The sequence below is a fragment of the Eulemur rufifrons genome, chromosome 7 (genome assembly GCF_041146395.1).
Source record: "Eulemur rufifrons isolate Redbay chromosome 7, OSU_ERuf_1, whole genome shotgun sequence".
NCBI classification, from domain to species: domain Eukaryota; kingdom Metazoa; phylum Chordata; class Mammalia; order Primates; family Lemuridae; genus Eulemur; species Eulemur rufifrons.
The window spans coordinates 57,233,351-57,256,711 of NC_090989.1; the positions used below are offsets into that span (position 1 = coordinate 57,233,351).

At 41.1% G+C, this 23,361-nt stretch overlaps 1 protein-coding gene across 6 annotated transcripts in view; it reads left to right on the top strand.

Annotated features, from left to right (window-relative positions):
• SIDT1 (SID1 transmembrane family member 1) overlaps positions 1–23,361 on the top strand; it is an 82,280-nt gene that overhangs the window by 12,656 nt on the left and 46,263 nt on the right. For 5 of the 6 annotated variants that reach the window (XM_069472621.1, XM_069472622.1, XM_069472620.1 and 2 more), the window contains exons 2-4: positions 13,918–14,039; positions 15,129–15,299; positions 21,224–21,269. In XM_069472621.1, the coding sequence (XP_069328722.1) occupies positions 13,918–14,039; positions 15,129–15,299; positions 21,224–21,269 (339 nt within the window). Of the gene's footprint in view, positions 1–13,917; positions 14,040–15,128; positions 15,300–21,223; positions 21,270–23,361 lie in introns of those variants that run through there. The other variant, XM_069472626.1, reaches the window with a different exon arrangement.

The window sequence follows — 23,361 nt, forward strand, 5'->3', positions numbered from 1 at the left end:
GCCATGCAGCACCCCAGATATGTTCACCAGCTCTTCCTACATTGTTTAGTTCTGAAGCTAGCAGAAGTCCCATCTCAACACACAGCGATGGTGCATTAATGATTCCAAGGTGCATTTAATGAGCTGTTTGAATTGGGGCCTCACCATCCTTTCTGCTTATTTGCAAAGGAGAATATTGAACATTTCATGGACCTGCCAGATGATACAATAAGTCTTTTCTATTTCACTAAACACACACACACAGTCTTAGAATCATTGCCTTTTTTTTCTTTTCTTGGATATTTTGAAAATGGAAACCTTGTGATTTTCTTAGTTTTAAATACATTAGATGGCTAGCAAAAAAAAAAAAAAAAAAAAGGCTGAAGACCTGTATTTTACTTAAAAACGGAAGTCAGCATTGTATTCTATTAAGTCCTAAGTCTAAAATCCTTTGACTTTCATATATAGTAAGTCTCTAAGAATGTGTATTAAAATATTAATTGTTTATACAAAAGAATCGGTGATTTTCATGTGAAATGATAATGTTCTATAGAATAGAGAACCCAGAAATAAATCCACATATTTGAAAAGGTGCTGGGAAAACTGGATCTCCGTATGCAGAAGAATGACACTAAACCCCTATCTCTAACCATATACAAAAATCAACTCAAGGCCGGGCGTAGTGGCTCACACCTGTAATCCTAGCACTCTGGGAGGCTGAGGCGGGAAGATCACTCGAGGTCAAGAGTTCGAGACCAGCCTGAGCAAAAGTTCTTTCTATTCTAAAAATAGAAAGAAATTACATGGACAACTAAAAATATATAGAAAAAATTAGCCAGGCATGGTGGCACATGCCTGTAGTCCTAGCTACTTGGGAGGCTGAGGCAGAAGGATTGCTTGAGCCCAGGAGTCGGAGGTTGCTGTGAGCTAGGCTGACGTCACGGCACTCTAGCCAGAGCGACAGAGTGAGACTCTGTCTCAAAAAAAAAAAAATAATAATAATCAACTCAAAATGGATTAAAGACTTAAATGTAAGACCCAAAACTATGAACCTATTAGAAGAAATCCTAGAGGAAACATTTCAAGATGTTGGTCTGGGCAAATATTTTATGCAGAAGACCTCCAAAGCACAGGCAACAACAGAAAAATAGACAAATGGGATTGTATCAAACTAAAACCTTCTGCACAGCAAAGGAAACCATCAACACCATCATTTCCTTTATTCAAGTCAACAAAGTTATCTTTGTCAAGTCTGCTTAGCTCTTTTTTCCGTCACTAAAAGAAATGTATAAAATATCCTTTGAAGCCATAAGAAAGGGGTAATTATACTTTAAACTTAAGAGCTCAAAGGCCCTTTTAAATCACCTAATCTCTTCTCACTTAACAGAACAGAAAACTGAGAGCCAGCGATGCAAATTACTTGTCCAAAATCATGTAACTAATTTGAAGCACATGCTCACCAAAGGGTGACCAAAAAAAATTGAAGCACAGCCAAGAATGTAATTCAGGTTCCAGGGGATATTTCCTCAGAACATTTCTGCTAAATCACTCTCAATCCCACAATAGTGCCCCTGTTATGCATATCAACAACAATAAAAACAATTCTAAGATATTATAGTCATACTTTCACAGTCCTGTCTTTTGATCATGCAGTTTAAGGGCCTTATGTCTGACTGCCTTACAATTATTGAAAATTGAAACAAGAGCCTTTTTTGCTATCGTTTCTCCCCCGTGAATTGTCCAGGCACCCATTTGTCTGTGTAACCCAGGCAAGCAGGATTGACACTAAGTCAAACTGTGAAGTTGCCAGATTTTCTTCAACATTTCAAAGAGCCACAGCTTCCTACCCCTGAAGATCTTACCGTGACTCCCTATGGATCCCAGAGGGCCAATCTTTTTTTTTTTCTTTTGGTGTTTTATTTTCATCAATGCGGGGTTCCTTCTTTGTGCCAGGCACAGCACAGCCTAGAGACCTGAACAGTTATCCCATCTGTTAACTTCAGGGCAGTATTATTTCCAAGAACTGGTATTTCTGGGTCTCCACTAAGCAGCCACGAAGATAAACCATGACAAACAGTACTAACTGACTATTTCTGTCCCTCTAGATTTAACTGCCCTTTGTGAACAAAGTGACTCACAACTATCTTAATTAACCTCCTAACTGGGAGCATATGTTATAGGCCAAAAAGGTAACACGTGAATGCCCACAGCTTTATTTTAGCCCTCTTCCCTACATGCTAAAAAAACAAAAGTAATCTGTATTTGTCTTCTCTCTCTCCACACCACCTTCACCAGGGAGGAAGAGTTATTGCTTTCTGGGACAGAGACAATGTTGACCTGGGGAAGAAAGGGATAAAAAGTGGCACATAAGGAGAAAGACAAGGAGAAAAAGAGGTTATTACAAGAGTATTGAGTAGCTCACACACCTGAGTTACCAGGCTCAGGAAACATTTGGGGACCCAGGGAGGCTAAGCTACAGGACATTATAGCCACAGCCACACAGCAGGAACAGTCTGGTCGAGGTTCTCACCCTGGCACCACCACCTCCACTGCCGTTAGATGTGGTCACCCCTGGATCCTGCTGCTAGGTACCCCATTGATGCCACCATTGCCAGTGAATTCCAAACTCTTCCTGCATCTTTGTGACATGTACTCATGATTGAAAGTACCAAGTGGGTGTATCCCGCTATCCAAGTAGGGGTCAAGTACCTGGCCCCTTTGACATCCGTAGGCAGACTTGCCTCCCACAAACTCACACAGTGGGCTGCAGTGGGGCAGTTTCTCCAAAATATGAAAGAGTTTTGGATGCTGAGTAGCCCCAAAATCAACCCCCCCAAATGTCCTCATGGAGGACTCTCAAGCTATGGCATTTGTTGAAAACAGGTATGTGGACCCAGATATTGGCAGGGATCAAGCTGTGTGGGGAAAACAGCTGGAGTGCTGCAGCCCTCTGTCTCTGCCCGTTCAAGCAGAAGTATCTCATCTGAGCATCAGAGTGAATTCAAGTACTAGTATATATATCATCTCTGCCACAATGTTTACTCCACAATTAGAAATGGCTTTCTGGCCGGGCGCGGTGGCTCACGCCTGTAATCCTAGCACTCTGGGAGGCCGAGGCGGGTGGATCGCTCAAGGTCAGGAGTTCAAGACCAGCCTGAGCGAGACCCCGTCTCTACTAAAAATAGAAAGACATTATATGGACAACTAAAAATCTATATAGAAAAAATTAGCCGGGCATAGTGGCGCATGCCTGTAGTCCCAGCTACTCGGGAGGCTGAGACAGTAGGATCGCTTAAGCCGAGGAGTCTGAGGTTGCTGTGAGCTAAGCTGATGCCACGGCACTCACTCTAGCCTGGGCAACAAAGTGAGACTCTGTCTCAACAACAAAAAAAAAAAGAAATGGCTTTCTCTCTTGGAGTCAGACATGCTACCGTTGAACCTTGAGGTCACGGTTTTCTCTCCTTAAACATGGCCCTCCTTGAAACCACTTCTGCTTGTCTCAAGAAATCGCCTTCGGGCCAGGTGTGGTGGCTCACGCCTGTAATTCTAGCACTCTGGGAGGCCGAGGCTGGAGGATCGCTCGAGGTCAGGAGTTCGAGACCAGCCTGACCAAGAACGAGACCCTGTCTCTACTAAAAATAGAGAGAAATTAACTGGACAACTAAAAATATATAGAAAAAATTAGCCAGGCATGGTGGTGCATGCCTGTAGTCCCAGCTACTCGGGAGGCTGAGGCGGAGGATTGCTCAAGCCCAGGGATTTGAGGTTGCTGTGAGCTAGGCTGATGCCACAGCACTCTAGCCCAGGCAACAGAGTGAGACTTTGTCTCCAAAGTAAAAAATTACATATATATAAAAAAAAAGAAATTGTCTTCGAAGACTTTGAAGAGGAAGCTGTTTGCAGATGATTGGTTTTGTCTTGTTTAGAAAGCAGTTTCCTTTAGGTATTACTTACATCCTGACAAATGCTTATTTAACATTATAAATGACACCAGTCTGACAATAAATTCTATTACAGAAATAAATAGCTGACGAACATCAGATCATAACTCTTGCAGTCATAACAATAATTTTCTATAGCTTTTGCATCTTCAGGGCGTTAATTAAGTAGGCCTCAGAACAGCTCTAGAAAAAACTTGCCTGCAGTGCAGTCAGTCAACATATAAATAAAATCCAGGGAGTGGATCCTTGAGCTCTGCCTCAAACCACACAGTAATTATTTTTCCCTCTTCAGTCCCCTCACAGGAGAAGGAGGCATAGCAAGAGACAGTGAGAAAGAGGCAGGAAAGATAGGAGAAAAGGAACCACGCACAGGAGATGAGCACACCAGGGAGCTATGAGGCTGGTGAATCAACACGAGGTGCTGGCTGTCTCCTAGGAACCAAGCCTAGGGATGCCCACAGCAGGAGGGAGGTCAGAAGGATTGAGAAACTGATGCAAAAACTGTGAGAAACCCTGGAGAGACAGAAGGTGTTTAGCTCTTGGATTGAGCTGCAAAGGCAGCCCACAATAGGTTAGAGCCTTCAGGACATATCTGTTTTGACACCAGTTCCCATGAAAAATATCCAGGATGGTATTTCCTAAAATGTGTTCTAGGGAACAGTTGTTCTGTAGGTCTTGGTATTTACTGCATGTAAGAAGGGTCCCAGGTGTAGCAGAGCTTAGCCATGTTTTGACTGCCCAACATCTGAACCGCATTCCTATGTGTTTGGGGAACTCCCATTGCATGAGTCTCAGCTGGAGGCAGAGCCCCTTCCACTACAGAGCTGAACACCAGGCACTGGCTCTCTGCTCCCCTCCCGCCCCGCCCCAGCAAGCTCAGGCATGGCATGTGGCCTGGGCACTGCCAATCGGGTCTGTCTTCCCCAGACTTTGAGTTGGGAACCAATGATACCAGGAAGCAGTTGCCCAGCAGCAATAGAGGCAACATGGGGTTTCCAGGGATGACTGCGTCAGCAGGGTAGTGGCAGCTATAACCTTCCAAAGGCTTTCTGTTGCCCTTAGAATAAAGTCCCACCCTCCCTAATATGACTTATAGCACTCTTCAGGACTAAAATGGCTCTTCACACAACTCATGCTCCAGCCAAACTGATTTTCCCTTAATTCTTCAAGCACGCTTCTCACTCTCTCTCTCCTCTCCCCCTTCCCTATGTCTACTACACTATTCCCTTTGGACATTTCTCTTTCTCTGCCCTCCCTGCATTTTTCAAGTTAGTTCCTACTCATCCTTTTGGAAACTATTCCCCCAAAGTCTATGCCGTGCACTCCCACAGGAACTGGAACGTTAGTTTAATAGCTTGTTTAACAGGCACCCCATAGGCAAACCTCTGATCTCAAATAGGAGAGTGACTGTGTGCACACTGCTGACTAACACATCTCCTGTGTCCAGAACAATGCCTGGCACAGGATAGGGAGTTAAATATTTATCGAATGAACAAAGTTCATCCTAAAGTAGCCAGAGTCTGACTGTGTGTCATTCTGTATTCCTGGCCTGCCAATGATTATACTCTTCAACGTTTTCCCATGTTTTTGTTGGAACTGAAAATTTTAATATAAAATTTGTATCATAAACCAAAAGATGATGGCTTACACAAATGTATTTATGTCTAGATTATTGTTGGCATAAAGAAATTGGTGAGATGAGGTCTGTAAAGCACGCTTCCTAGAAAAGTGCTCTGAATACAAAATGCTGAGAATCTAAAAGTATAGGGAATAAATAGCTCCCAAGGGGTAAACTGCTCTTTTCAATGAGATGAACGAGCTGTTCCAGGAAGCCAAGCTGTGACCGGAAATTAATATCCTACGTGAGATGGATGTAACTTTTTCCTTTGCCAGGCGTGATTGGGCTTGCAAGTGTGTCTCCACACTTGGGCAACAGAGTCAATAACTGATTGACTGAGGAATAGACGGGAGTGGAAATAACTCTGCCTTCTGCAATGCCTGGTGCTCTGCGAGATCGCAAAACACTGTTCCACATCACCTACCATCTGACTGACGAAGCTGCCCAGGGAGATGGACAGTCTGAGTGTTACTGTTCCCATTATACAACTGAGGAAACTGAGGCCCAGAAAATTAAGTGATTTGTCCAAGGCCACCCAGCTAGTAGATGTTAGTGCCAGAAATAATATCCAGGTCTACATATCTTTCTTTATTATGGCATAAGTGTTCAGAAGATAGTTGCTCAAGGCTGAATCAAGCCTAAGAGGATTTTAAACAGTCACATCAATAACTATAGGAATCATTTTAATGCTTATCTTTTTAAAAAGTACCACCTATGATTGAAGCAGCTCAACTCCCTGCAGCAGTTGTGAAAACCGTGGGATAAAATGCTTCACTGAATGGGACTTGCCAGCCTCTAATAAGGAAAAGACTTAGGGCTGCGAGGTTGCTTTGCTCAGGTGCAGCTGTTTTCATATGACAGTCACATAATGGACTGTCCCCGAAGTCCTGCCTTCACTCCGCCCAGCTGTGATACACAAGCCCATTGAAGGTCTTGGCAATGTTATAAGATAAACTGAGGCACAATAAGATTTTTTTTTTAAGAGTTTATTTTAGCAAAGAGCAATTCATCAATTGGGCAGCTCCAAACCAGAAGTGGTTTGGGGGGCTCAGCTAAGGGAACACAAGAGGAAGGCTTTGATAGGGTAAAAATAGAAATAAAGCCAAAAAAAAAAAAAAAATCAATGATTACAGTTACCCAATTGCCTTATTTGGTCTATCCTGCTGGAAAATCTCTAGTTATATAAGTTGGTATGTGGCTTCTGGTTGGTTGGCCTTAAGTTTCATTTTTCTTTAATATAGGCATTTGTAAGAAACAGCTCAAGTTAAGTTTTGCTTATGTTTGCAAATCAAAAAAGATTAAGGGCATTTATGAGGCCTAACTGGCTTTGTCTGCTCAGGGATTCTTCCGGCCTGGCCTCCATTTCAATTTGCTTTAACTGCAAGTAAGTATTAATACAAGCTAAAAATAAAATGACAGTCAGCAAAAGACAGAGTTTTGGAGAACGATTTATTACTTAAAAATCTTACAAACCTAGGTTGAATTGCTGTCCCAGAAATATACATTGAGGTCCTAACCCCGGAACCTATGAATGTGACCTTATTTGGAAGTATGATGGTTGCATATGTGATCAAGTTAAGATGAGGACATTACAGCAGGCCCCAATTCAATAGGACTTAAATCCTTTTAAGAAAAAGGAAATTAGACACAGACATGCACATAGAGGACAGCAGTCTGTGAAGACAGAGACATACAGGGAAAAGGCCAGGTGACAACAGAGGCAGAAAAGGGAGTGATGCGGCTGCGAGCCAAGGAATGTTAAGAATTGCCAGCCACCACCGGTAGCAAGGTATAGGCAAGGAAGGATTCCACCAGAGTCTCAGAGGGACCATGGCCCTGCTGCCACCTTGCTTTCAGACTTCTAGTCTCCAGAACTGTGGAAGAATAAATTTTTGTTGTTTTAAGCCATCCAGTTTGTGGTACTTTGCCACAGCATCCTAGAAAACTAATCTGATAACACAGAATCAAGGCTAGCACGTTACTGGTCAACGTAGTACCTGGGTCCCCTGACCATATTTCTTTTCCGTGTAGAGCAATGCGGAAATGAAGCACATTAATGAGGCCAAAGACCGTGCAAAGTTCTGCAGTAGGCTGGGACAAATGAAGGCAGCTAACAGCCACATCCTGAAACACAGTGTCCATTTGCACGTGGGGACCTCTAATCTACAAAGTTAGCATAAGCAGGTCAAACACTGGAGTAAGTAGAGACCATGACAAATGAGCCAGGAGGTCAAAGAGGGTGTATTTTGGGGACAAGGACCCTGAAGAAAGTGAGGGTTGTTGCTCAGAAGTAGGCAAATACAAAGGCCAGCACATCATGGCTTCTTTATTATTATTATTGTTATTATGAAACACTTTAGATGTTTAAACAAGTACAGAAAATAATGTAACAAGCATCTCTGTACACAAGACTCAGCTTAGGAAATAAAAAGACAATTCAAGTTTCCTGTTTTCCCCTCACCTTGATCCTCTTCCTCCATCCTCAAAAGTCACCATTTTGGGGAGACAGTCTTTCATAGGTCTCTTGATTTCTGCACATTTTAGAAGAAGGCACTGAATGAAATTTTTCCTATACTATCATGTCAAGGATATTTGCATAGCAAACAGCCTCAGAAAATAGTCAACATCTCCCTCTGGAGCAAAAGGCAGGCGGGCTTTCTGCCCATTTTAAAAGACTTAGCTTGTCTGCGCTCAGGGTTCCTGTCCTGCAGCGCAGCCCACTGTACGTGTGTTGGCAGCCATCTGGGCCCATTTGTGTCACCTTCACGGTACTTGGGGGCAAGGGGAAGTGATGCTAATGCTGCTTGCCATGACAAGAGTGATAAAGTTCTTTGTTTCCAACCCAGGACACTTGTGTCTTCACCAAATATGATGACACTGTGGTAAGTGGGGTAAAGTCTCAGATCCTTCAAAGTTCTTGAAATCCATTGTGTTAAATTTGGTGTTTATCATTTCCATGTATGCATATTTTACTAAAGATGTGGATGTTTAAAAATATAGTATTGCTTTGTTTACAAAGTTTACATAAATGGAACCGTATGTATCCTTTAGCCATCTGTTCTTGCTCTCAATTTATCTTCGTGAGATGTAGCCACACTGATCCATATTCCAGGTCATTCACTTCTAGCCACTGTATAGCATTTCACTGCATGAATACAATTTATTTATTCATGCTTTTGTTACTTAGCTGATTTTTGTTGACATTTGGGCTGTTTCCAAATTTTATTATTGCAACCAATGCTTGCAATGAACATTCTTGTTCATGATTCCTTGTGCATATGTAAGAGGTTTTTTATGTGTATAAACTTAGTAGTGGAAATGTTGAGATGTAACGTGAGCTGATCTTCAACTACTTCAATAGTAGATATTGACAACTTGCTCTCTGAAGTGGTTATACCAAATAACAATAGCAATATGCAATTGTTTATTACAAATGCAAGAGTACCTACTTCTCTACATCCTTGCAAACATGATGTTGTCATGCTTTTGAGGTTGTACCTTTCTGATGAGTATAAATTTATGAGTACTTTTTCATATGTTCTGTGGTCATTCTTCCCCTCTGTAGTTGCTGTTTATATCCTTAACCTATTTTTCCATTGGTTGTTTTTTTCTTATGAGTTTTAAGGGTTCTTTATATATTCAAGATACTGATATTTAGTCTGTTACATATATACAAATTATATCTCCTAGTCTGTGGCTTGTCTCTTTCCTTCATTTATGGTGTTTATATAGCTTCTTGATTTCATAGTGGAATAATAGGAAAAGATCTTGAACTGGTGTTTGGTGGAGCCAAGCATTCAAAATAGTGATGACAACATATTCTGTCCAAGCACTGTGTGCAGACTGGAATGCAGGAAGCTTGGCTTCTAATCATGATTCTTCCATCGCTGAGTATCCATGGGGAAGTCACATCACCTCTATGTCTTGGGCTTCTCATCTGTAAATGGGAGGGTCAGAGTAGATGATCTCCCTGAGCACCTGCCTAGATGGAAAGTTTTCTAACACTGTGAGTCAAGGTCTTATGCATCAAGTAGGCAGTGGCAGGACCTGTGTGGAAGAGCCCACCTTCATTACCTTAGGAAGTGGCCGATCAGCCTCTGCGTTGCTCTCCTGACTTCCTCACAGGGTTAGTCACTGTCCTCTGTGTGCCCACAGCACCTGCTCATATTGCTACTATAATACCCACCATATTGTGATGTTATTGGTGGCATTTAGTGTATCCCCAGCATCTCCCATAGCTCCTGACTTAGGGTAAACCCTCAGTGAATGTTTGATGAATGATGGCAGGAGCATGGGAGGGAGGGAGGGAAGGAAAAAAGGAAGAAAGGGAGGGAGGGAGGGAGGGAAGGGAGAGAGTAAGGGAGAACCAAAGGACCTAAACACCTGCAGATATACACCCAGTGAATACAACAGAGTTACTCAGACAGTTACACATTTGAAAAAGGGACCATCAGCAAATACTATTGTAGGTGCTTTACAAGTGGAATCAGTTTTTCAAGATCATAAAGGCAAATAATGGTATGCTCAATAATGGAAACCGGTAATCTCTGATTCTTAATCTGATGTTCCCAGTAATAGAGCTGCAGTCTCATTATTTTAGTAAAAATAAACTAGATTTTGAATTAAGCTCTTTTCATCCTTTTTATGCAACAGGAATATATTAGTTATAATTTGGAACTTTTCCCTACTGACATGTTCTGAAAGATTAAAAAAGAGTTTCTAAGCTTTAGTACCTTTCATAATTGTGATCTATATAATATTAGAGACAGAAGTACTTAAATTCTCTCTGAGCTACAATTCAATTTCCTGCTTGTAGTAAACATAGGCAGAAAGCAAGATCTATATAATAGAAGTGCTCTTGTTGTCATGACAACAGGAAGAAGCAACAGGAGGAAGACTCTTGGTTGTTAAGAATGGTCTGTTACAAGGTGTCAGGGCCCATTAAGTATGGTCAATACCCTGTCCTCCATTTAGTTTTGCTTTTACACAGCTTACTTACTTCGCTGCTGCAAATGTAATCCAGTTTTCTCAGCTGCACATTAGCCTCAGGAAAGGCAAAGCGAATTTTGAACAGGGCTTTTCATCCTTTCCTAGGGGTAATACATTATCTGTTCATCTTGAAAAACTGCCCAGTGACTTCTATCTCCTACACTAATATATTTTTTTGCAATTTATTATGCCAGTATCTCTGAGTTTGTTCTTATTATGACTCATAAACTCATTATCAAATAACAAAAAGTAAGTGGATTACAAGAACCAGACCACGAATGAAATGAGAGCGTGGAGCTGAACAGGACAGTGGGATCAACATGGCAGTGACACATCTGTTCTGCCAGCCCAGTTTCAGCCCCCAAAAGCCACCAGCTTCCAGACGTACTCTAACATTGGTGATCCCACAGATGTGCATCTCATAATAATGGGCAGTTGGCAGGTTCCTGACAAATGGGGTCATCCATTGGATCATTTCTTTAGAACAGTCCTTCCCAAAGTGTAGGCCCCGAACCATGTACATCAGAATCCCCCAGCATGCTTGTTAAAAATGCACATTTTTAAGCTCTATTCCTGATCTGCTGAATCAGAAATGCTAGAGGTTGACTTGAGGGATTTGATTTGCTAAAAAGCACAGTGAAATTTGAGAATCATTGCCTTAGATCAAAGTTTGAAAAAAAAATTGAGGGAAGTCCCCTCTGGCACTAAGTACCTAAGAAGGGCCGAGGAGGTTGCATGCTGGGTGAAAAGAGGGAAGCAGACAAGCTAAAGATGAAGCTTGCCTATTTCACAGCCTTCCTTAGTTTTTACCTTGGTTCTGACTGCTGTAGATTTAAGCCAGACTAAATGACACTGTAGGTCAATCAGCAAAATCCAGAATGTGGTACTTCTACAGATTTGTACTGCTGTTTTATGAACTGCTTTATTTAACAAACAAATGCCCCCCAAAAGGAGGGACGGGCACCCTTTAGATTAAAAGAGACTCAAAAGACATATGAGCCAAATACAATGTGTGGATCTTATTTTTACCCAATTTTTTTAAAAAACTGAAAAGAAAGCAATATTTGTAACAACCGAAAAAATTCCAACACCATGTGGATATTAGATAATTTTAAAGAATTATTAATTTTACTAAATGAGATAATGGCATATATTTATGTTAAAAAGAAGAGGCTTTATGTTTCAGAGGTATAGATTTAACTGTTTACAGATTAAATGATATGTGATCTTTGGTGTGTACTTTAAAATAATCCAGTGGGGAAGTATGGAAGAAATAGGAGGTATAAATGAAATAAAATGCATGAGTTAATAATTATTAAAGTTGGAATGATAAGTACATAAATATTCATTATAGGATTCTTATTATTTTGGGGAAAACTTGAAAATTCTTCAGAGCCACAGAAGGCCTTTTCAGCAGGGGAATGACAGATGAAGTGGGCATCCTAGGGAGTGCAGCCTGGGGGGTAGGACGACCAGCGAGGGAGCAGTCCAGGAAGGACACAGCGGTGAAGGACTAAACCACGACAGTGCCACTGGGGGCATAGGGAAGGCCTGAATGTGGACAGTATTAGAGATAGAAGCAGTAGAACTATTGATGGAGGGAGCTAAAGAAGGAAGAAGGAAGAATCAGGTTTTAGGCTGGGATGAATGGCTGCATGGTGGGACCATGCAACAAGTGAGGGAATTCAGAAGAAATTAAAGTTAGGGTGAAAGGAGCAATGGATTCTATTTCAGATACATTGAGTTTGAGGTGCCTGTGGAATATCCGGTTTAGGAAAGAAGATCTGCCCTAGAGATATGGTTTTGGCAATTATCAGCTGCAGCATAATTTCCATGGAAACATGGAGAGTGTAGGCACAAGAAAACACTCCCTGAGCAAGCATTTCCTATCAAATTAATAAATTCCTCTTGGCCGGGCGTGGTGGCTCACGCCTGTAATCCTAGCACTCTGGGAGGCCGAGGTGGGTGGATCGCTTGAGGTCAGGAGTTCGAAACCAGTCTGAGCAAGAGTGAGACCCCGTCTCTACTAAAAAATAGAAAGAAATTATCTGGCCAACTAAAAAAATATATATAGAAAAAATTAGCCGGGCATGGTGGCACATGCCTGTAGTCCCAGCTACTCAGGAGGCTGAGGCAGTAGGATCACTTAAGCCCAGGAGTTTGAGGTTGCTGTGAGCTGGGCTAATGCCACGGCACTCACTCTAGCCCGGGCAACAGAGCAAGACTCTGTCTCAAAAAATAAACAAATAAATAAATAAATTCCTCTTGGACTCTTTTAACATTGAAAAAGCAAAGCAGTGGCTTAATCAGAGAGAATGATATAAGAGAACAAAATGACAATATATGACACCCACGCTGTTCTGTGTCCTCTCGATTTCCATTTTGAATGTGTGATAGATTATCAGGGTTTAACTACATAGGGTTTTCATCTCTCATTTTCTTTCCCCTAATAAAAGAGTTTTCAAGAGAACACTGGGCATTAAAAAAACAAAATCTCATGTAGAAGATCAATTTTTGCTTTTTCTTTTTTACCCTTTCTTCTATTTTGTTCTCTTCTGTGTTGCCTATGGCATTACAAAAATTGAAGGAAACCACTAAAACCATCTAAATTGAGGACCACAGTTCATTTTCCTTTTTTTAAAACAGCCATGATCGGGTTGAATTCTTGGGTTGACAAGTGTATTTAGAAGGAGCCAGGGAGCTGCTGAACTAAAAAAAAGTGTTTTATGTCAGGGATTGATTCATACCTTGGAGCAGGACAAAGAGAGAAATACTCAGCCCCTGTGATATCTGTTGCTGGGACAGCGTCATGGTTTGTCGTTGGTAGGAACACGAAGCCATCTGGTATCCGTTAATGAAATGTGGTCATAACACTTTTGTTTGAAGCAGAGTGATTTACCAACCCAAAATTAAAGGTTTTCAGCAATGGAGGGTCTTGCGAGTATTTTTTTTGGGGGGGGGGGTTGGAGAGATTTTTTTTTTTTTAGATATTTGTATCTTTAGGATTTATATTCAAATAAAAAAGCATATCAGTATATATTTTTTCCTGTTCTGGGTTTATTCTTAAAATCTTGTGTTGACTGCACAGTTCAAACTCCTCAGCCTGCTATTTGAGGACACCTTAATTTGGCCTCATCCAAGACCAATTGAATCAGAAGTTTGGCAGGTTGGACCCAGGCATCAGGTTTTTTTACTCTCTCCCCAGGCAATTTTAATGTGCAATCGAGGTGAGACTCGCTCTGGTTGAGGAAAAATAACTGGAGCATTTGGATGACCTATCGTGAGGAGCAAATGTCAGAAATTAAAGTTTTTCTGAGCCTCAGGTGGCAGCTGTGGTGTGTGGGGTGTGTGTGTGTAGTTTGCATTACCTCTCTCTGCCCTGCCGTGCAGGTGACTGCCGTGAGGGTGTATGTGAACAGTTCCTCCGAGAATCTCAACTACCCAGTCCTTGTTGTGGTTCGCCAGCAGAAAGAGGTGCTGTCCTGGCAGGTCCCTCTGCTCTTCCAAGGACTGTAAGTGGATTATTTTTTCCCTCAGACGACTTCACTGCATTTGGTTTTCTTCAATGTCCTGGAACTTAACTGGTCTTTTTTCTAATGAAAGGAGAAAACAGACATTTGAAATGTTGAGATATTATGCATACAGCATGCAAAGTGCAAACAAAGGTCATGGTGCATGCCCTGACCTGTTCAGCTCTGTTTGATTTCCATCCTCTTGAATTTCAGATAAGCACTCTACGTAGATTGGCAACACCTAGAAGAACTTTTACCATTTTTAAATTCTACCATAATGATCTGGTAGCTCTTGATTGGATAATGGGTCATCCAATGGGCTAGGCCCAGCAGTCAACATAAATGAGTAAGATCTCCCTTATTCTTTGAAATGTCCACCATATGTGCACTCTTCATTCAATAATATTTATTGAGCACTACTAAGTAGTAGGTGCTGGAGATACAGCAGTGGAAAAACAACAAAGTCCCTGCCCCCACAAAGTTTTTACTTTCTCAGGGGAGAACTGTATAAGGCACTATAGCACCACTGAGAAAAACCCAGAAGGCAAACATAATAGGCACATAGTATGGGGTTACATCATTTTTAAGGGTTAGGGAATTTGAGGATTGAAATAATGACTCAGGCCGGGCGCGGTGGCTCACGCCTGTAATCCTAGCACTCTGGGAGGCCGACGCTGTCTCAAAAAAAAAAAAAAAAAAAGAAATAATGACTCTGATGGCTTTGACTGGAACTCAGGGGCTTTCTTTACCCTCTATTTTAGCAAAAGTTTGAAGAGTGAAAAAATGGAATCAGCTGGTTGTTTTATCAGGACAGTTACCCTTCAAAATTTGATATTTTTTCCGGACTGAATTAGGAGGATGGCTTAGTGTAATATAGACACTGCTTAAGTGAACAGTCAGCACAGAACAATACTCGTGTCCCTATGACCACATCACACAACTCAATGCTGACAACAATAGTTCCATCAAGAGGTCCAGTCTGAAATTTAAAACATAAGGACTTGAAAACAAATTTGGAGCTAAGCTTCCCTGCTCATTCGTTGAGTCTTTCTTGTTCTTGCTGATTTTTCCCTCCATTGGCTACTACAGATACCAGAGGAGCTATAACTACCAGGAAGTGAGCCGCACCTTATGTCCCTCAGAAGCAACCAATGAAACAGGACCCCTGGAGAAACTGATCTTTGTAGATGTAGCATCCATGGCACCACTGGGTGCCCGGTACAAGCTGCTGGTGACCAAGCTCCAGCACTTCCAGCTCCGGTAAGCAGGACTCATGGTGGCCTTTCTCTATTTACATCTCTGAGCTTCAGTTCGGTCCATCCTTACAGATTGGTGTTCTAGAAGGAAATTATCCACTTAGCACATTATTTTAGCACCTTCTGTACTCTCCTGCCCATAGCTATCTATGCAATAGGAAGGTGGTAGGGGACTGGTGCAGAGGGTAAGAGCAATTGACCTCATAAGAATCTATTTAGGGGATCTATTTGTGGGAGGGGCCTGTCCAGTCTGTAGTCCAGGCAAGAATTACTGGTGACTGGGTAATTTGTAACTAACCAGCACCACACTCCTAAAGGAAATTTTGTTTTTGTTTTAAAGGAGACTTTAAGCTATTTTTCCTAAACTTATTACTTTTCAGTTTTCTCTTTCCAGGTTAGGAATGTGACTTTGTCCTTCTTTGGAGTGACTAGTGTTCCTTTTGTTCTTGTTTTTTTTAAAATAAAACAAACAGGCAAGCCCACTGAAAAAATAGGAGCATGAGACTTGGATATTCCACCAAACAAGCTACCCAAATGGTCAAAAAACACAGCCTTGGTTGGGCGCGGTGTCTCACACCTGTAATCCTAGCACTCTGGGAGGCTGACGGAGGAGGATCACTTGAGGTCAGGAGTCCGAGACCAGCCTAAGCAAGAGCTAGACCCGATCTCTACCAAAAATAGAAAAAATTAGCCGAATGTGGTGGCACACACCTGTAGTCCCAGCTGCTTGGGAGGCTGAGGCAGGAGGATGGTTTGAGCCCAGGAGATTGAGGTTGCTGTGAGCTAGGCTGATGCCACTGCACTCTAGCCTGGGTGATAGAGTGAGACTCTGTCTCAAAAAAAAAGAAAAAACAAAGCCCACTCTTTAGCTATAAGAAATATAAATTAAAACCAAAATGAGATTCCACTACAACTACCAAATTGCTGTAATTTGAAAGGCCTGACAGTGTAGTTCCAGTACTAGTTATATATCCAACTCTTAGATATATAATTGTGGGATTCATTCAATGGAATACTATACAACAATAAAAATAAACAAACTATTGCTATACCTAACAACATGGATAAATTTCACAATGTTGAGCAAAAGAAGTCAGACAGAAGAAATACATGCTGTTTGATTCCATTTATATAAAGTTTTAAAACAGGCAAAACTATTTCATGATGTTAGAAGTCAGGAAGTGTACCTTTCAGAAGGAAAGAAGAAGTACATGGTTATGTTTACCTGGTGATAACTTATTCAGATATATGCTCATAACTGTATTTCTATATGTTTGTTATATTTTAATTAAAAAGTTAATTTAAAAACAAGAAAATTTAAAACTATTTAGTATATGACACTTTTTACAGCTTATATTGCTGATCAGAATGTTCTGCTCTATTATAAATTTCTCTTTAAATTTTGTAAGGCAGTTTATAAAGAGGTCTGTAGCCAGTGGAGTTGCTAACAGGAATCAAATATTTACCTTGGTCTCCTCTACATCCCTTGACATAGCATTGTACCCATAGAGACAGACGGACAGAGGGACGAATGAATTGATCAGAAGGATGGAGAAGTAGTCGCAGCATTTTTTCCAAGTCCTTCCATTAATTCTGGTGTTAAAAAAAAATGATGTGATAATTTCAAAAGCAAAGAAAACTCTATTCCCCACAAAAATAAGCAGGAGAAGATTCTCTAGTGGATAAGATCCACCCAGATCAATTAAATGAGAGTCTCCAGCGGGTAGATTTGGGCACTGGTATAGTTTTTAAAAGTTCCCCCAGGTGATTCTAATGTACAGCCAGAGCTGAGAACAATTACCCTAAAGCAATTTCTAAATACGGTGCTTAAGTTTAATTTAATAATTTAAAAATCTATGTGTAATATTTAACATTGTGGGAATTCATGCATATACATTTGATGGGAGTGGTAGCACATGATAGTACTTGAGCAGAGTGCAGTTTGAGCTTTAGAGAAAGCTTGTCTTTACTGATTGGTCTCTGTGTCTTTGACCCATCAGCAACAGCTGGCGATGATGCACTTGAATTGTAGGGCTGCTTAATTTGACCCTTTGGAGAACCGAATTCTGTGAAACTGAAGTCATAAGGTCACAGCTCTGTGCAAGTGTTAATGAATGATTTGCATGCTGGTGGCACTGCAAATCTGTTCTCTCACATTGTTTGCTGCTTTTACCTCTTAAAATATAACTTAGCCTCAGCAACCAGACCTTGAGAGCATTTCAAAATGCACACCGTTACTAGGGCTTTTATAAGACCAAGATAAACCTGAGAAGAGTTAGTAGCTGAGATGTATGTGTCTCTTCCTCCCTGGTGACCCAGAAATCCAGAGGATGCAGAGGGCAGGGGAAGAGCTGAGGGCTGTGGTAAGAACTGGGCTCCAGGTATTGTGAGAAACACTGAAGAATTAACTCAAAATTTCTAACGTTGCAGCTTCTGTTGTACATTTCTGAGTGGCAGACTAGAATGTAGATAGAGCATGTTTTGGGAATTTTTCTGCTAAACTCATAAATTTTAAGTATTGAAGGACCTTTGGGAATCTAATCCACCCACCTCATTTTTACGGATAAGCAAACTATGCCCAGATAGGATGAGTGACTTGTTCAAACTCACCCAGCTAGGAAAGGGAGAAATTGAGACAAAATTCTACTTCTGACTCCCAGCTCTGAGCTCTTCCCACCATAACATGCTATTTCTACTTTCTGTTGAAACTGTCCTGCCAATTTGTATGTTTCCCTAAATATGTTTTTCAATTCCATAAAGCATTTATTTATTTAAATCCATCTTTAAAAATAAAACAACTCTGCCTTAAAGCATTGCTCCCTGCCATCTACCTATCCGCCACACCCCTCCACACACCCCTGCATCTTTGCCACGACTCCCGTCCCCAAACTCCAGTGCCTGGGTGTTCAGAGTCCTGGAGTGTGAAGTTGCAGGCAGGAAACAGAAGGAGGCTGTAGAAGCTGGCAGGCATATGGCCCTGGGGTGAGAGGAGCTCAGAAGCGATGTTAAGAAATTTAGACAGTTGTCTACATTGTGACACTTGTGTGAAGAATGGATTTGAAGGGCACAGGACTGGATGCAGAGAAGTTAGAAGGCTGATACAGTGGTCAAGATAAATAATGAGAAGGTGAACTGATGAATTTAGGAGGTGAAATTGATAAAACTTGACTGGATATGACGGGAAAGGGAAATGGAAGAGTCAAGAACGTCAGTGTAGGTTGTAGATGGTGGTGCCAGTAAATGAAAACAAGAATGTTGAGGAGGGAAGGAAAAGATGCTAAGTTCACTTTTGGACACATTGAGTTTGAAGTACAGACATCTGGCGAAGTGTTGGATGTAGCCAGGGTGACACTCAGGGGAGAGGTCTGAGTTACAGCAGACTAGTGCACTTAGGAAGTAGAAACCCTTCAGGGTTTCTGGGTGCCCAAGGCAGAGCTGCAGAAGGTAGGGCTTGGGGAAACAGGCAGTACCCAACCTTGATCTTTAAGATCTTAGGTGCTGGACGAGGGCATTGAAACTTCACCTTACAGGTTATGGGGCCAGTAAAGGATTTAAGCAGCAGAATAGCATGGACAGATCATGACTCTTGCAGTTGTCTCTGGAACTCACCTGCAAACTGCTGAACTTTTGTCCCTGCCTCTCTTCCCGCTTACCCTTTCTTCCCATCCCTCTGTTCTTCTTCTTTTGTTTTATTCCTCTCCTGACTGTATTTCTTCTCCCTCTTTCTGCCTCTGCCATGGGCCCCTTTCTGCCTCTTCTCCCTGTCTCGCTTATCTGCACCTGCAACGCACTTGACTCCATCTGTTCCTTTTCCCTTCACCCCTTCCTCAAAATAGCCCAAACAAGGAAACAAAATTGGTTTTTAGCCTCTTATGTTTATTGATTAAATATTTGTTTCCTCTGTTTAATTTTTGAAACAAACTGAAATTTTTATGCTTCTTTCTCTAAAACTAAAGGTGTATGAGTTTCAGTTAGCTTTGCTCTGTTGGTTAATGACCCTTGATGAAATAAACCTTTCCCCCCTTGTTAGGACCCATGTGGAACGAAGCAGAATGTTTCATTTGCAACAGATACACTGTTTATTTTGCACATACTGATGACTCCATGAGAAAGAGAGGGCTATATGATAGTCTTCAAGGCAATAATGTGCTTTCCAAGTTCGCATGCATTGTAATAGCAAACAAAATTTAAAGAACAAGAAAAAAAAAACAGAAAGTGCATATCAATATCCATACATTCAGTATTACAATTGAAATTCAAATGGTAAGGGGAAATTGTTTAAAATCTGGCCAAAGAACACAGGTTGTTTCTGGAAATTATCATGCTTTGTGCTGTCTGTTGCTAGCCAAGAAAATCAGTGTCCTCTTCATTCCTCTGGCCTGGCAACAAAGAGAATTGAAGGCCCCATGTCGTCCTGGTAACAGCAGGTGACACTCTCCAGACTGCTGAAAGGGCCCTACTCAGACCACACATGGCACCAGAGGTCCTAACTCTGGCCGTGGACTCTTTGGAGCAGAAGCACAACTGGGTTTGACACTGACTTTGGCTTAAGGCCAGGAGTTTTCAACTGTGCTTCCGCAGAACCGACCCTCAACATTGACGGTGATTTCTGTGAAAAGTGGTTATGTAAAAATCGCATCCATTGTTGCAAGCTAAATTCTGAGCCCGGTTCCAATGACAGCCCAAATGGTGGTGTCATTACCTTTATAAAATGGTGCTCAAATTTTATAACTTCTACATAGCACCTCTAATTATATATTTCTTGCTTAAATGTTTTGACATGCCCTTTCTGAAGAAATCTTTAATTTAAAAAAATATTTAATTTTTATAAGAGAAAAATTAGGAGTGGAAAGACAGAATCTTCAGAGAGCCCCAGGGTACGAAGCTGATGAGGGCAGCCCAGAAGAAGTGCAGGTTCAGACCCCCAGAAATGCAGGCTGCCTTGGAAGGGTGGGAGCACGCCCCCACCCCAGGGGTGCTGCTTCAGCAGCCCAGGGATTTGAGAATACAGTGGACGGTGTGAGTGATCTTCACAGCTAGCGATGAGGCAAGAGCTGGAAAGCAGCCCTTACAAAACTACAGAGAAGACCAAATTTGTCTTTTTGTTTTCAAACCTTTTGAACAGATGCTCACTGCAGACTGCACTCTACCCTACAAATGTATGCGTCCTACATACTCCTCACACTCTCTTTTCCTCCCGTGCCTGGATCATTGCTGTCTTTCACAGAAAAAATGAAAGTATGTAATAAAACAATTCACAGTAAATTACTAATTGGAGGGAAACTAACGTCATTCCATTCTTTTGGTGGTATTTACATTTTAAAGGAGGGCCTTAGAAAGCAATGCCCAACCCAAAGAAGACAAAATTTTGAGAATTTCAGCTGGTATGGCAGGCAATTGAGGAGGTGGTTGGGGGCAGGAAGAGCATACTCCTATCCCTAGGGACTGTCCCATGGTGGTTATCTATTCACCATGTTTTGTAAAAACTGATCTTTTGGCATGGATCCATCAAAATTATTTTGAAGTGGTACCTACATTATCCAAAAGGACGTCGAACCTGTGTTTTCCCTTTCTTTCAGCCCACTTCTGACACCTAAACCCTGTGCTTGATTTCTTAAGAGAGACCCAAGGCAAAAGTGGCTACAAACGTAAACAGAGTACTTATTTATATAGGGCTGACATCATGAATATTTAAAGACATAAAAACAATGTCAGGCCCCAGTTTGGTCATTCTGAGAGTTGAAACCATCAAGTCCCTGTGCAGCTTATTTTGGCACTTTGGTAGGACCAGAGCTCCCTTCGCAAAGGGTAAGGCTCTGCTCACATCTAGTTTAAGATGGCTTTCTTTTAAATAAATAATTTTTGCTTGCTAACTTACGCTTTTCTCTCACTTTTCCCCCTTTCCATTCTCCCACTTACATTTCTCAGGACAAATGTTGCCTTTCACTTCACTGCCAGCCCCTCTCAGCCTCAGGTAAGTGAAGGGTTCCAAGAGTTATCAAGTGTCGACCTGTTGGTGTTGCCCAAAGAAACCATGGTAACAGGTAGAGTCAGCTTGTGGTGTTGCCCTTGATCTTTCACAGCTTGAGATATATTTGTATTCTGGTTTGTTATTCATGTCACTGGGATTTTGGATACAACAACATTTAATCTTATCACCTTGATTGGTATAAAATGGGAGGCATGATATTTGTTTTCAGGTGTTCCTTGGTTCAACCTTCATTGAGCAAATCATGTGCCTGCTTTGTACCAATCCCTGGCCCCAGTTTGGTCATTCTTGAGAGTTGAGACCACCAACTCCCTGTGCAGTTGATTAGACCATACTTGGTGCTAGGGACACAAGGATGAAGAAGAGAGAGACACAAGTCCTGCCATTATAGATCTATACAGAGAGAGATTATAGTTGGGAAGGAGGGGGACAGGAAGTGGAAGGCTGACACTAAACAGATACAAATAATAACTGACCTGAAAATACAATAAAAATAAGGCTGATATTAATTTTTACAATGTTATGGGTGAAATAGATTAGTTCTACCCATAATGTATTATATTAACTTGTGAATTTATTACAATCACTGATGTGCTGATAAATATTTAACAACTGGTTCTCAGAAAGAAAGCCCTGATTTGTAGTGATTGCCCATTTCTGTGGTGTAAATACCTCCACCGTGGGTGATTTCAAGCTGCCACTGTAATTTGTTGAACATTCAGTTGGGAAGAGATTCAGCACAATCATTTCTCCCAAACCTATATGAACCAACTCCCACACATTTTCTGAGTTTTATTTCCTGTTCAATGAAAGTCTCTACAGAACATATATACTGCCACCCAGTGGCGAGAGAGGCCCACAGGCCCACAATCTATTGCCCTCAATGTTTATTAACCATTTAATTTCAAGAAATATTTAAGAAGCACTAGTTACAAGGTGCAATGGGAGATACCTAAAAAAGAAGAGGAACAACTTTCACTCCAACTACAGAAAAAGTACAGTCTAATAGTTCTGCACAGAGCTATAAAAATATGATATACTGAATGTTGTATTCACTGTATAACAGAAGATCTTGTAGACTGAAAAGTCAGCGACAATTATATATTATGGCTTCTTTTTATTTTTAAAAAATATAAATATTAAACCTTAATAATTTGCATATAAACCTCAAACTGGAATAAAATATTCTTAAAACACACTAGTAAAACAAAACAAATTCCTTGATATCTATGACAGTCTCACTTTACTCTTAACTGTTCCCATTTTTGGCTTGTATTTTATATCCTCTTTGACTGCAGGAAAGATTTTTTTGTTTCTATAAACTCACCCAAAGGACTGCACATTCTCAGATAACCTGTGTCAATCACTGTCTCTGCCTCTATATGTGTAGACAGAAGTAGGTTGCAGAAACTGGGCAGGGAGTCAGGCCCCAGATGGTAATTTTTAGCCTAAATTCCAGCAATACTTTTGGATACTTGTCATTTGCCTCTTTCTGTTAAAAGTTGATTGTCAGGGCAGGGGTCAAAATATTTATTTGGGGTTTATGGTAACCTAGAGATAAAGAAGATTGATAATACTTTGGCATGTAGATAAAGCTCCAGTAGGTGTTCACTGATTGCACAAAATCAGTTACTGTCATACATAGGAATATATATGATGTTCATTATTGCTAATAGTAATCATAATAATGCTCTTGAGTTACAAAATATGATTCCCCTGAGAACCAAGAACACCTCTTGGGAATTTCAGTCTACTCATCTTCTGAAGAGCCCTGTGTTATATGTATTTGAATCAAGCTCCAAAATGAAGTGGGCTCTTGGGGGTATTGCCATCTGTTATGAGGTATGAATAGATTTCCAGATAGCATCACTAATGACACTCCTTAATCGCGAGATGATTTTTTCCCCATTAGAACACTTTGGATTATTGAAAAACATTCTATTTTTATTGCCCTAGTTCTCAAAATAGTGTTAGTAAAGAGGATGTTGGAAAACAAAATTAAGTTGTAACATATTTTGCCTCTCTTTTAAAGTGATAAGTTTATTATAAAGTCTTAAGATATGAAGCTTGTTTGGGT